This window comes from Phalacrocorax carbo, chromosome 7, assembly GCF_963921805.1.
Source record: "Phalacrocorax carbo chromosome 7, bPhaCar2.1, whole genome shotgun sequence".
In the NCBI taxonomy this organism is placed as follows: domain Eukaryota; kingdom Metazoa; phylum Chordata; class Aves; order Suliformes; family Phalacrocoracidae; genus Phalacrocorax; species Phalacrocorax carbo.
The window spans coordinates 15,098,167-15,112,992 of record NC_087519.1 but is presented as its reverse complement, the minus strand read 5'-3'; the positions used below and the strand labels follow the sequence as shown (position 1 = coordinate 15,112,992).

The following is a 14,826-nucleotide window of genomic DNA, read 5'->3' as shown; positions in this document are numbered from 1 at the left end:
ATAGTTTTAATATCAACAATCTGGTGATGCTGCATTACTTCGGCATTTACAGAATGCCGCACAGACATGAAATAATCCTCACTGCATTCCTGCTTATTCTAATGTCTAGAGTAATAAAAAAATGTAATAATAAAATATCTTTACTATAGTAGCCCCATCTAAATTTAATATTAGGTGCACTGGCATGACATGATTGTACCTCATCCAAGAGATCTGCACCCAGTGTTAAAATAACAGCTAACTGATACTATGTTACTTTCAGTAAAGAAATAAATGCAAATTAGTAAAGAAACTGGTAAAGAATGTATGGAGACTAATTTCCCACCCTGTCAAAATTAAATACATTCATCATAACAGCATTCTTTCCTTGTACTCTTCAGTAAAACCTTTTACTTCCACTAACAAATTTGCTATTTAACAGAGCCATATGGTGGCCTAGTGACAGCCAAAATAAAAATAATAAGTAATGTAAAATAATAATCCAGTTATATGAAATACTTCTGTATTATACAACTGCATCTGAGGTGTTAATGAGTGGTCAGAGGAAACATGATACCTGCAAAGTTTGCAAGGCAACTCAGAGATGTGTGCTTGCTAGACCACACTGCCAGTAAAAAAACAATTTCTGTATTTCAGCAATCAACTGTTGAAAATGGTCAAGAAAGAATGAGAGTGGAGATGAGTTTTATTGTAGTGTATAGATCTAAAAGTTTGTACAAAGCTGAAAACTACACAGCCTAAATACCTCTTCCTTGTAACTAAAAAATAAAAATGCAGCCCCTTTCCCATATCAGATGTCACACTCAACCAGAAGAGTGAAGGTGACAGATAGCTGCAAGACTCTTCCTTTCCTCTGGCACTGAAAATACTTTATCACTGTTGTTTTATAGAAAAAATAAAAACACCTTTGTAATCTCCTTTCTAATAATGCCAATAGAAAGGATCAAAGTCCTCACCACCTATATAACATTTATTAAAGGAACATTTGCTGTCCGCTTTACTTCTCTATTTTGTGTATAAAACATTTAAGGAAAGATGTATTCTTCCTCTGATAGTCTTGGTTTTTTACTGAGATGTGTGCAGCCGTACGTAAGTGCTACTTTACTTATGTTTATGAGTTTCCATGTTAAAATCTATGCCAGTATCCCATGGTCATTTAGCAAGGGCTACATTATGTTTTGTTAGAAACATTGACTCTCTGTTTACCATACAATCCTATTAGGTTTGTGTGTGAGCCTGCAAACTCTATCTGCTATGACAGAGCAAACACACAGTGGGGAGCCAATGTTTTTTTCCAAGTCCTTGTTTTGGAACAGATGGAGAGATTTAAATGAATGTTGTGGTATTGTGAGTAAATGTATGATTGTAAGATTTTGAGATATGTTTTATTTCTGCAATTTATCATTTAAGAGTTAAAATGATGCTTAGTTAAACATTTTTAATTTGCTTAATACACTTCAGAAATTCTCATATACTTTCAATTGAAATCCAATGCATTAAATAAGTCAGGGAGATAACTTTATTTTAGAAAGTACAAGCGCTATAAAAATGATTGAAAAAGTATTCAGTTCAAAGTAGTTAGGAGATTTATGCTATAGTCGGGTTTGGGATTTTTTAATTAATGTTATTACTAGAGCAGCAGATGATACAAAAACTTAGTGCTGGGTGAAAGTAATTATCTTCTATCTTTGGTTAATCACAGTCATTCAATGAGGTATGACACTTCAACTCTTACTGGAGTAACGCTACTCGAAAAGAAAATATGATCTGTATATGGGAAGCCTGTAAAAAGTTTCTGAGTGTGTGTTTTCTCTGAATTAACTATTTCTAGTACTGGCCTTTGAATCTGTGAAAGGAATGGGCATACATTGTTTAATATAGTTGGATTAACTAGCACCTTTTCCAGACAAATAGAAGCGACATCTTGGGTCATACCTTTTTCCAGCTCACCAGTGAAATGATAACCTCCTCAACAATAAGGTAGCAGATTTTAGTCAAAAAACAGGGAAGAGAAAATAGCTGTTGTGCTACATGATAAGAAGTTAACCTTCTCGTGTTATGACGCTGCACCTTCTTGAAGAAAACAGAGCTCTATTTCAAATGCCTGAACCCTAACAGAATTTTTTCCATGGTTTATGTAGACAGAAATAATTGCAACTGATGTCTTCCTTATTGGAGGAAAGGAATACAAGAAGAAACTGAACAATGTTATAGCCTGAAGACAATTATTTTACATCGTGGTCAGCGGTTATTTTGAAATTGTTGCGCATGGTGACTAACTAGAGATTCTGAATCTTGACTGGGCAGTCTGCAGAATCCTGAGCTGCTCTGCTGCTGCTTCATAAATTCAGGGTTGCTTATAAAAATGACACATCATTTTTATCATCACTGGTACAGTGTTTCATCAAGTTGTATCAAATTAACATCCAAATTTGAGTAGCACTATTAGGCATAAACATACTAGACTTTTAAAATGTAGTACAAAAAGATTAGACTATTATAACATGTGAACACTTTGCATATATTCTCAGTAAAAATGCAAATGAAACTGATGTATTTAACAAAGACTGAAATTGTATATTCTTTTTTATTATTATAATTTATCCTTTTCATAATTTACTATACTAGTGTTCTCACACAGCTTCCGTAAAATACCTACTAACTTCATATGATAATACTCTGGTAGGTGCTTTCAGGGCAGACTGTAACTTTTATGAACAATTTAAAAAATCTGCCCAAATAAACAGTTCTCTTTCACTTAAAATTCTCCAAAAGAACTCTAGGATTTATATTAGCCTTTCAGAATCTTTAATTGACTTTAACACTAGTAGTTAAGTGCACATCAGATACTGTGGCATGTAGCAATCAAGCTGAGAAAACAATAAATGCTGAAATACTTTTGCTACATGTAGAGGAATAACACTGAGCAAATTGATACTTTTATCAGATTGGTCACATTCTCAGTCAGGATCGTGTTGTATCCTAATGCAATATTTTGAGGAAAAGAATGGCATAGTACCTGTGAATTGGAATTTCCTGTACTGCAATATGTCTTTCTGAAAGAAGTTCTAGGAACATTGCCAGAACTAGAACTGCCATGAAATTATATTCAAACCTTAGTCAACATATTACAAACTGAAACATCTACTTTGCAGTCAGGGTTGAACACTGACAACAAACTGTACCATATTCAGTTCAAAGGCTGTGGCCAAAGAAAGGAGACAGGAGGATTGCACCATACTCTCCAGATCAGACTTCTGGACAACACTTAGTCTTGGAAAGGATAGACATTACAAACAGCCCAGCCCAGAGTCTGAAGCATACTAGTTACTACCAAATTCCCCCGTTTCACCTAGGAGAATTGTAAGGTTGAATAAATGCATTTAACTTGCATGGTCAGTATTTGAGACATAGGAAGGCATTTATAACAGCATGTAAGGTCAGAGTCTGAAAACTGTCACTTAAGTTCCCTAACAAATTAGAACAAATAGACCACCAAAAGACATAATTATGAGCTGTATGACTACTACATGATAAAATCACAATACACTACTATGCTCTCTCCATTCACAACTTGCTAATTTATTAATGCTATGAATGTGCATAATACAGACAAAAAATAGTTTAAAATTAAGTAATTATTTCACTTGGTAGCATTATATTACCTAAATGTAAATTTAAAAAAGCAAGAAACAATAGTATCTTCTATACTTACAAATAGAATTTTTCATCCCATACAGGATTCAAATTTCCAAAAATAGTTTTTGTTCTCCGCTTGGTTTTGCCAACTTGTACAGTAACATATGGGTCACTTGAGCCAGTTTTGTCCTTAGCCTGTAAGCCCTGAGCACAAAGAACTGCAACAAAGGGAGAAAAATGTGCTTTAGCCCTCATAGCCTTCATTGCCAAGAAATAAATGAGACAGTGACAACAGCAACAGGAAACAAAGCCCTCAAACCGAGGGCTCCTGAAACAAAGCTTTCTGGATGAATTTTCCCAGTGTCTGTTACTCTGGAGATAGACAAGGCTTGTCTAACTATCCTTCTGGACTGTATAAAATTTACAAATATGTTTAATAGAGTAATAAATTTAAAGATTCACTATGGAGCAGAAAATATATACTTCTCTTGCCATGCATAAATCAGGTACTCTCGAACTTTGGTTTAATCAGCATGGCAGGTAATACAGTGTTGTTGTATAACTTGGCTTAAGCGTAATTCCCTGAAATTTCCATTCCCACCCCAAATAAAAGAATAAATAATGATTTCCAAAGTTTTTGCAAAGATCCAAACTAAAATTTCCAAAATAAAACCTCCAATTTTCAAAAATCTGCACTGTGGATTGTAAAAATAAACACGAGGGGCATGGTTATGACTTTGTCATTTGTCTTCCTCATGTGCGAGATGAACCATGAGGTTTTTCAGAATACTTCCTCTATTCTACCACAGACAGGGTGACAGTTCTGATCAAGTATCATTAACTGTTTATGTGCTTGTCAGCCTTTCTGACAGTTAAGGTGGGTGTATAGTTAATGTATATGCATTTTGTAGCAAATATAAATACACACAATTTGATTTTCCATCATAATTCATAAAACTAGAAATCTCTGAAGACAGAACTGCCAAATAGCAGCCTATCAAACCCAGACAGCTGCAGCTAAAACATTTGCCATGGCTCCTAGCATGAGCAGAACTTGGTTTTATTATTTTGCACATATTATTTAAACCATCTCAATTATAACATTTAGTTAACATTCTCTAATGTCAATAATTTTGGATAATGAAGTTCCCTCAGTGTGCTCAGAAAACTGATTACATAAAAATGTCACCTTCTTACTCAGCAGATCAGCTCCTGGTATGGGTTAGTCATATCTGTTGACTTCAGCGAAAAAAATGTAGGTTTCTGTCACTTTTTTACACATCTCATTCCTGAAAAGACTAATGCTTAGGAATGAACTAGACAGTCCCCAAATTCAACAACTATTCCTTTGAGCTTCATGCACTGTCCCATGACCTTCAGAATGGCCCCCTTTTTTCTTAATCCATCTGACTCACTGTCTCAGATTTTCCCTAGATTCCTTCTGGCACACATCTGCTATTATTCAGCTCAATGTACAGTTTATGTACTGCCCCAGATGTGATTAGGCTTTAGTTTGGACTACAGAGCTACGTGTAGCTAAAGACATGCCTACCAACTCTCACAAAGGAACTCATTCATGGTCCACTTGACAAATGCTTTTCTCCTTCCCCTCCTGAATGCTAGCTTTACATTTCAGCAATGGAAATGCCAGTTCCATTGCTCAGTGGCCTTTCCCCGAGATATAAAAAAATTCCTATGGAATCTAAGAGTACTATAGTAAAATTTTTTGAGCATGCAACCCAAATACATTCATTTATTTATTTACAAATTATATACAAGTACCACCACTGTACTAACACATTATGTACTTTATATAACATATAAATGCAGAAATTAAAAAACAAGATGAGATAAAGATGAAATAATATTTTAAAATATTTTTAAAATGTTATTATTATGATTGAATATGCATTATCTTTAAAAATAATGTTTTAACACTCTGTGATACAGTGATTTTAAGGTCTGGGTCAAAGTCCAATTATAATGGCTGTCATAGCTGAAAAACATACCTCACAAAGACACGTAGATTTAAATGGAGGAAGTCTATGATTGGCTGCACTTACTAAATCACTACCCTAATTTTTTGATCCCATTTACCAATTATGCAAAATTTTTTTCGAAATTCAGCTGGTAAATTTCAGTGCCTGATGTCAACCAGTTGTTCTTGCAAACTAATTGGAAACTGTTGTATTTTTATATTTTTAACAAATGTGTTCAAAACCCACTAGTACTCCTCATCTGGAAGATTTTTAAACGAGGTAGAAAATTCCATTTCCAAGTTTATTTAAGTGTACAGATTTCTGTAGGTAACAGACATTGTTTTTGGCAGAAAAATCACATAATGATAGATACACTTCCAAACATCTGTTTTCAAAATGCTGTCACCATAGCAAAAGCCTTTTAAGAAAAGCAGTTACTTTCTCTCTCGTTGTTAAAATGACACCTTTACCTTGAGAGAACAGTTTAAATGTGTCTATTTTTTCAAAAATACCTGCTAGGTAGCATACTACTGACAGCCACTTGTCATTACAGAAAAAGTCCAGAAATTGAAAACACTTGTCTTTTTGTAAGAGAAAAATCAGTTGCTCACCTTTAAGTTCAACAACTCTTTTAACACTTTGCCACAAGAAAACCAGCAAACCTCTGTGCAGCACAGGGGATTTTCATGGTCACTCCCCATCTTATTACTCAGTATTGTAAGGACTATAAAGAAGAAACACTTCACAGTACCCATCAAGTTTGACTGCAGCAAACACCTTGCAAAGGAAATCTGGAGTAAATGCAGAGCAAAACTCTGATTATTTTTTTTTAATTTTTTTTTTTTAAATCATGGATAGAACATGATGTCCATCAGGGAAGGAATTAGCAGTCTTTGACAGCTTGGGACCCAACATATACTAAGCTATTGATGAGGAAGCACCCATCTCTAAAACACTAGCAGGGAAAGACTACTACTATTCCCTATTAAAATTCTGCTCCTCAGGAAGTCTGGATTCTCTTTCCATCTTTCTCTAAGACCCACCAATTAGCTTAGGTTTGTCTCTAACTTTACTTGGTGTGGGAAATTATCTCATAAAGAGAGAGTCTTGCATTCTGTCTTCAGGGTATACTGAAGGAAGTGTTTATTTGCATCAGTTTGATGCCTGTGAGGCCATACCCAGATGAAAGATTGTTTCTGCTCTTGGAAGCTCCCCAGTAAGAGAGACTGACAAACTGGAGAAAGTCAGTGGAAGGTTGCCAATTTGGTTAGGGATTGGGGCACATGACATGAGAAAGGTCTAAAGGTGTTGGGTTTTCTTACCTGGAGAAGAGGAAGGCTAAGAGGAGACCAGGCTGCAGTCCTCAACTATCCAAAGAGCATGACACAGAGATGATGAGCACCTGGACAAGCCCATCTAGTTGAGGATGTCCCTGCTCATTGCAGGGGGGTTGGACTAGATAGCCTTTAAAGGTCCCTTCCAACCCAAACTATTCTATGATTCTATGAAGCCAGACTCTTCTCAAAGGCACACAGTGAAATAATAAGATGTAACAGCTGCAAGCTGCAGCAAGAGAAAGCCCAGCTGGACGTAAGAACAGTTTTACAATGTGAGTGGGTTAATAACTGAAACAGCTTGTCCAGTAAGCAGGACATGTTTCCCAGAGAGAACAGGGAATCTCTATCATTGGAGGATTTCAAATCTAGTCTGGGCAAAGCCCTGAGCAAGCTAATCTAACTTTGAAGTTAGCCTTATTTTTAGCAGAAGGTTTGAATATACCTGTAGAAATCCCTTCCAACATCACTTCCTAAATTATTCTGTGATTTACTAGGTCATAATTCTGCAGAGCTTGAGTTAATATGAGTTTTACTTCTAAAAAAGAAGAACAAAGCCATTCAGTAATACAAGTGTTTTGTACCAACACTAGTAAAGTGATGTTTACCCAGCAGAGAGTCTGAAAATGTTTGCACATTTACTGAGTAACTTGCTAAAATAATGCCATCTATCTGCTCAGGGTATCCTAGTCACTTGTTTCATAAAGAAAAGAGTAGTAAAGGACATTCTGTACTTTTGTAACAGTGTGCATGCGTTTGAGCTTACAGAGGATATATGGAAAATATCCTGTGAAATTCATAAGGAAAACTAGCATATGTACAGGTCTGAAACATCAGGCACCAAGATCTGACTTAAACATACCTTTTATGCAAGTTGCTGTTAAGTAGTGAGGAAAATGTGTGTGTTACTTAAGTACAGACTATGGTTTATTTCAAAAATATAGCTTTTGTTTCACTTATTTTTATCAAAACTGACTCATAAAAGCTAAAAATAAGTTCCTAAGGTTTATCTCCTTATCCCCTGTAACAGGAATAATGAAAATCCTGGAGAAAGAGAAAATATTTAATTTACTTTTAATATCAGAAGAGGGCTTATGATCTTTCATAACATTAAAATGAAATTGAGGCTAATTTAGATGTGAAATCTAACCAGAGTTCCTTAATGTTTCACATTGCTGCCTTTCAATTCTTTGGTCTTTTAGTTTAATCTTTGTCTCTAATCCAATAGCACATAAAGTCAGGTTGACCTGTGTAGTCAGCTGAGCTTTTATTTAGATTTTCTATGCTGAGGTTTTAATACAGAAACTGAAATGTCAATTTCAGAGGACCAGGAAATCTTTATGAGCAACCAGCCTAATGCAGTTGGAAGCAATCTCAGGTATGTTCTGGGTGCACAGGTTTTCGTGGCTCAGCAGCACTAAACTGCAACACACCCTTAGTCAAACAAAAAGATTGGATGATGATTTTCAAACCAATGGGGTCTGGAATGGCAAACTGCAGTGTTCTTAGCATTGCGGTCATTAAAACCGATAAACACAACTGAGAACTTTAATTCTTGCAATAGGTGGCAAAAAGTTTAGCACTAGCACAGGAAATACTGGTTGGAAGTAGAGGAGATGTGACAAGACCGTTTGCTTATCTTCCTTCCTAGATCAGTGGAATATAAAGTAGCTTTGCCAACAGCTGTAACTTAAAACTCTTCCAGTTAACATGCTATAAATTCAACCATTTATAGATGCACCAATTATGCAGTTGAACACACAGTTCCAGGTCTAATTATAATAAATCTTATTCCTGAACCAGAGGACTAGGAAAGAAAGAGCTGTTAGAGCAAACAGTTCAGAAGAAAATTTACCTGTGATGGTTATTTTCGCCGACCATTTGGATGTTCCATCCAAAACACTCTGCTTTGCTGCTTTTTTATATTGCACAAAATCTTCTTTGGAAATATTAAACATTTCCTGGATCACCTCAAACACCTCTGGTCTATTTTTCTCTCTAATCTTCATTCTTTCCTTCATTGCACTAATAATATTCTGTGTTTTATCTTCGGCACCATGTTTGGAACTTTTCTCAGCAGCTCCTGAAATGAGAGAAAAGGTCAATAGTTTTTAATAAACCTTTTTTATTTTAGTTCTTTGTCTCTAGAGTCTCCAGCCAAGTTTGGTACTGCAGTACTCAAAAGAGATATGTATTTCATATGGGTAATATCAAGCCTTTTATTCTTTGTGATACCTAAAATTATCAACTGATTAGTGTAACATGATAGGTTAATATTCAACTTCAATCAGGTATATGTTATACCTAGAAATATATATTGAATTCAGAACTGATTAGTACTGTGAAAACATCCAAATGTGAGTAAATTTTCTTACATAATTAGACATACTGATTCTTCCAGAAAGGTGTGTAGAAGTGTTCAGTATCTGGGTCTGTCTGCTCTGCCCTTTGCCCCTGTTACTAGTTAAACTTTAATAGTGCATTTATGAATAATTCTTCAAATGATTTCTTTCTTTTCTTTTTTCTAAGTTAGCATGATATAACATGATATAAATCCTTTTGGAGTAGGACGGTACAAACCCCCATACTTGGTTCATTAGGACACACACACCCCACACCCCCCCCAATTAATAGAAACAGTATTTAAACCAGGTAATGTTTCCACCTCATTTTTCAGAGGAGTTTTATTTTGACAGTAAGGAGATTAATCTAGACTCCTGCTATTGTTTCCCACAGTGGAAATCTAATGAACAGTAGAAAGAAATAGGCATAGCAGCTTCAGATGCTTTCTTTACTTCTTCCAGATACATTTCAATATTTGCTGATGCTACCTGTATTCATTGAAAGTTTTTCATTCCTTCCTGGAAGAGTGTTCGTTAAAAAAAAATGCTAAGTATCACATAAATTCATTTAATGAATCATTCAAAATCTACTGAACTTAACTATTCACTGGATTTAAACATTTAGATTAGTTTGGGATTACCCTAACTGTTAAACAGTTGTGTAATGCTGACTTGACATCCTCACTCTGGCTCAGTAGTGCACTGTATCCCTTCTTTAAACATTATGCATGAACAAAGGAGCACTTCATGAAGCTCGATGTTAACAGTGGAATCTTCTAATAGCTATTTAAGCCACTCTTCTATGCCCCGTCTCCCAAAGAGTAGACATGACATTATACGCAGGTTGCAGCTGAACAGATTAAAGGGAATGTTTTTCCAAGAACTCTAACACTGGAATCACCCAGAGAATTTCTGCAAGGAATGCTGTGTCTAGTAGACACAAAGAAGGAAGAGAATGAACTCTATCTCAGCTGATAGAATTACCAGCTTAGTAAAGTAGGAAAGCATAATGTCATAAGATTGGAAAAGTGTGGGTTGAGATACCAGATAGCAGTGATTCTGGACCATCAAAAGGCTGAATTATATGGCTTCTTCAAGGTGTTTTCCACGGCTATTAAATCTTGAGAAATCCTGAAAAATCTCTTGGCCTGAGTACCTAATTTTTTTGAATGCAGAAGACCAAAGGTCTGGTGATTATGGATTTTCCACACAGAAAAAATTAGGAAATAGTAGAAAAATAATTAAATCCTACCATGAAAACAGATACCAGTTAAAGAATTCTCCGGTGATTTTATCACAAAACATGATTGCTGAGCTGTGTGGAAAGCGTGACAGGTGGTTCTTGCAAGATGAAGGAAAGCAACATTTTTAATTTTCCCTTATTTTCTGTGCTTCCCTAAAAAGTTCACATAAAACATCATAATGATATACCATGGACACAATCCAGATGGCAATAACATCGCTGTTGAAAACCCTGCTGATTTTTTTGAGATGCTACAGATAAAATTGGAATATGCATTAAAATACAACTTCCCTCAAGTTCTACTGAAAAATCAGCATATTGCCTTCCATTTATACTAAATTATTTATTGCAACTATTTTTACATCCTCTATTGCTGACAGTATATCAACAGCTCTTTTCATGCAGTATTGATCAGACTAATTAAGACAATATTGTAAACTACATTGCACAGGAAGTTAACAAGCCTCTTCTACCCTACGGACTCATACAAACTCAACATGACTGAAATAAATTCTGATCTAATGTTGCACCTACTAGATAGTGCTATCTTGTTGAAGATGAGAAGTCTAATGAATGGACTACGGATTTTTTTAAAACCTAATTTAGAACAAGCTCAGATATTGACCTTAAAGAGCTTGAGATGTTAATTAATTTCTACAGTCTACATTAGCAATCATTACATTAAAAAAATTTTTTTTAAATCACAGAAGCTTGAAGACTATATGTCCTAGTGATTATGAAATGGTCAAAAGGATGCCTGTGATAAAAATAACCACAGTGAACCTCAGACATTTCATTTTATGATATTGTTGGCATCAGCTTTCTTAGAGATTTAACCAGCTGCACTGGTCAATTCATTTTTTCAATGGAACACTAAATATTTTAAAGATAAATGAAACAAAGTACATGAACCTCATTTTCAACATAGTATAATATTCAAACTCACTGAACAATTAATCTGCTGCAAAAAAATATGACAGGATGCTTAAAATCATTTGTGTACTAATAGGAAGATCAGGACCCCTTAGCAGTGTCAAGTATTTTTTATCTGCAGTTTGCCTCTAGAGGTTACTCTTTCAAGACTCCGTTCAATGTCTCCAAACTGTTTACACCACAGATGACTGTCAATCCTATTTATTTTTTGCAGACTCTCTCTCAACTTCATCATCAATCTATTTGTAAAAATTCTTCAAAGGCAATATGGTGCTTGAACCATTTGTTATATTTTTCTGGGGGGCTGGTGATATGGGCCAGGGAACCTCTGGGCCAAGTTTTTCTTCAGAGAAGTGAAAAGGAAGATAAACAGGATACTTTTACTCTATGTGCCTTTTGTAGCTTTTCAGTTTTATCCAAGATTCAACTATTACAGGAATGGATACATCTGTCATACCACCTGCATGGTTGTGGCACCCTGAAAAGCAGCTCAGCTCTTAGAAGGTTAGAAGCAGCTTATTTCCTTGACAGTGGGAAGGGTAGAACAGAAGTGTGGTCAGCATATAAATATGTGAAGCTGTTCCACCACACAGGGAATTGATTACTGATTTTGAGTGGCACTAACAGCTCAGCCCCTCCACAGAGACATGACAACAAAAACACTTGCAATCAGTTCCTGTAGTCTTGCTCAGAAAGAATTGAATTATGACCAAATTGGAGGTCATGCAAATAGAAGTAAAAAGGTATTACACTCAGGCCTAGCTGGCTTGAATGTTGTTTTCCATTGTGTATAGTGACAAGAGATTTCATCGCATCTAAGAAGCCTTAGAAAGAACAATCTCTCTAACCATCCTCTACTGTGAGAAATCATGGACTAGTTGAGGATTGCAAGAAACTCATAACCTTGATATTGTCAGGGACATGATCTTGGATCTTGCTTTCTAACAATGCTTTTATAACTGAGCTATAACTAAAGCTTTAGTAACAATTCCTGTTTGGACTGTGACTCTCTCAAATAGCAGAATCAGATTAAAATGCTATACTTTATATATACTAGCTTTCACAGGTATCTGGGAAGTTTTCATTTTTCACTCTGCAAACTTCTGCAGGAATGAGAACACAAAGATTTAACTGCTATTATTTCTGATAAAAATGAATCCAAATCCTAAAGTTTAGATCTAAATACTCTTAAAATTAGGGGGGATTGGATGTGAGATAGAATGTGCCATTTATCTGTGTTGTACTGTACTTGGAGTGCACTACAGGACAGAAATAAATGCCATTACCATATCAAACTTCCAATACAAAAAACCTCCCAACTCCCACTAACATAATTAAAAAAGGAACCAAATGGCATGCGGTAACTAGGTTGGGAACCCTGGTGGAATAGACAAGGGTTTTCACAGATGTTTGGTGAGACAAGAACCATGCAACTAACAGCAACAGAAAGGCTCCTTCAAACAGAAAGGCATGGTTACCATGCTCATAACCACTTGATCGTTGCAATACTTCATTGCACTACTGTTAAATCAAGATGTCTTGTCTGTGTTTCACCCACAGAGTCAATCAATCTTTATTTTCTTAAATTCAAAATATTTTGGAACAATGTGTTAGAAAATCCCTTTCTGACGGAGAAAATTTCATCTATGCCTTTCTTCTAGACCGTTATGTATGTAATTATCATAGGGGAATTCCCTTAACACAGTACAGAACATGTGATAGTTATCTCTTTGCCACAGAATACAATCAGCATTTTCAGGGAGCAGAAGATGAGAGTCCTAGCAAAGTAGCTCCAAATGCAGTAGTAGCCCAATTCCTTGAAGAACGTGCAGAGAGTGAGCTTCAATTAGATCCACTGTGATCCATACAGATTTGTTCTGAGGCCCTCCCAAAAAATTAATTCCACATTCCATTTTGAGAATATCAGAATTCAGTGCCCCTCCTCCACGTTCTCTTCCTCCTATACATAAATAGTGCTAAACAAGATGTGCATAAGGGGAGAGATTAAATTTAGAGATTAAATTTAGAGATTAAACTTAATAAGCAGATAGTTGGCAAGTGACTTGCAGATATCCTGTTGCCAGCTCATTCTTTTAACTCATTTTCGTGCCTCTTAGTCCAAGTAATATAAGCCAAGTGATTCCCAGCAGAACTAGGCTGTCAAATGACTACCTAAAACAGAGGTCAATGGGCAGATATGGAATTAATTATTTTTAGCTAGTCTTAAAATGTACCTAGAATGAAATGGAACAATTAGTCAACAAGAGTGAACAGGAATCACATTATGAAAGCATCCCTTCTTTTGTTACTGTCCAGTTAACAGAAGTTATTTGCACTTATTGAAGAAGTACTAATGAGTATTTTCATTACTTTATACACTCTTGAAAACTCACCACCAACAATCATATTAATGCTGCACAATATACTTTTATAATATTTGATTTTCAAAGCAAACATTCTTTTCTCGTTTGTGAAACTATGTCAAAGGCTTAGCTGTCAAACACAGCCCAGTTTCAACCATAGTGCAGAATCACAATTAAGCAGTTTGATTTAGAAATTTATCATTGACTCCACGGGGTCAGTTGCTCAGGAAAACTGTGATTAGCTCCTGAACAATATGAACCTTGGGAATCCACCCCTTGTGACAGCTCCTCACACAGAGAACACAGTGGGAAGAAAGAAGACCTGACTAGAATATCTATTTACTTTACCTACATGTAGAAGCTAGGTAAACCCTCAGGAACCTATCAATAGTGAATAATATGGAATAACTCTAGAGTTGTAAAAGCCCCTTCCATTACAAAATCAGAATAACAAAAGGTGTGAAGTACTGCAAAGCTTTAGCTGTCAGGAAAATACTTACTCTGCAAACAGTCAGCATTTAGGAGGTCTTGGCACTTCTCATGGCATTTGACACCACATTCGGTGCATCTCATGCCTTGTCTGGCTATGCCCCAAAGTAGGCCTTCACATTCATAACAATATGTGGGAGTTGTAGCTGTCCAAACTTCAAAGTTATGAGGTGTAGTTGACGATATTGGATAGATCAAAGCCTGCAATGTCTTCTTGAAAACATGCATTTTCTGTTGCATAAGAAAAAAAAAAGAATCAAGGCTTCAGTTGAAGTATTGTTTAACAAAAGTGAACTGGAGCCAAAGTACACATCATTACACTTACAATGTTAGAAAATATCAGAATATACATAGAAGTATTAATTAATTTGCACAACAGTTTTGCAGATTTACTGATTTTACCTTGCACTTTAAAGGCAAAAGAACACTGTCTGACTGTTTTGACTGATAACAGAAACAAGAGAGTTAAGTTGGAATCAGGTCAGTCAATTAACAGAGTCCTAT

General features: G+C 35.7%; 1 protein-coding gene across 3 annotated transcripts in view; it reads right to left on the bottom strand.

The window, feature by feature from the left end:
* Positions 1 to 14,826, bottom strand: part of UNC13C (unc-13 homolog C) — a 238,485-nt gene that overhangs the window by 110,431 nt on the left and 113,228 nt on the right. For all 3 annotated transcript variants that reach the window (XM_064456441.1, XM_064456442.1, XM_064456443.1), the window contains 3 exons: positions 14,334 to 14,553; positions 8,808 to 9,035; positions 3,716 to 3,857 (listed from right to left, as the gene is read on the bottom strand). In XM_064456441.1, the coding sequence (XP_064312511.1) occupies positions 3,716 to 3,857; positions 8,808 to 9,035; positions 14,334 to 14,553 (590 nt within the window). The remainder of the gene's footprint in view (positions 1 to 3,715; positions 3,858 to 8,807; positions 9,036 to 14,333; positions 14,554 to 14,826) is intronic.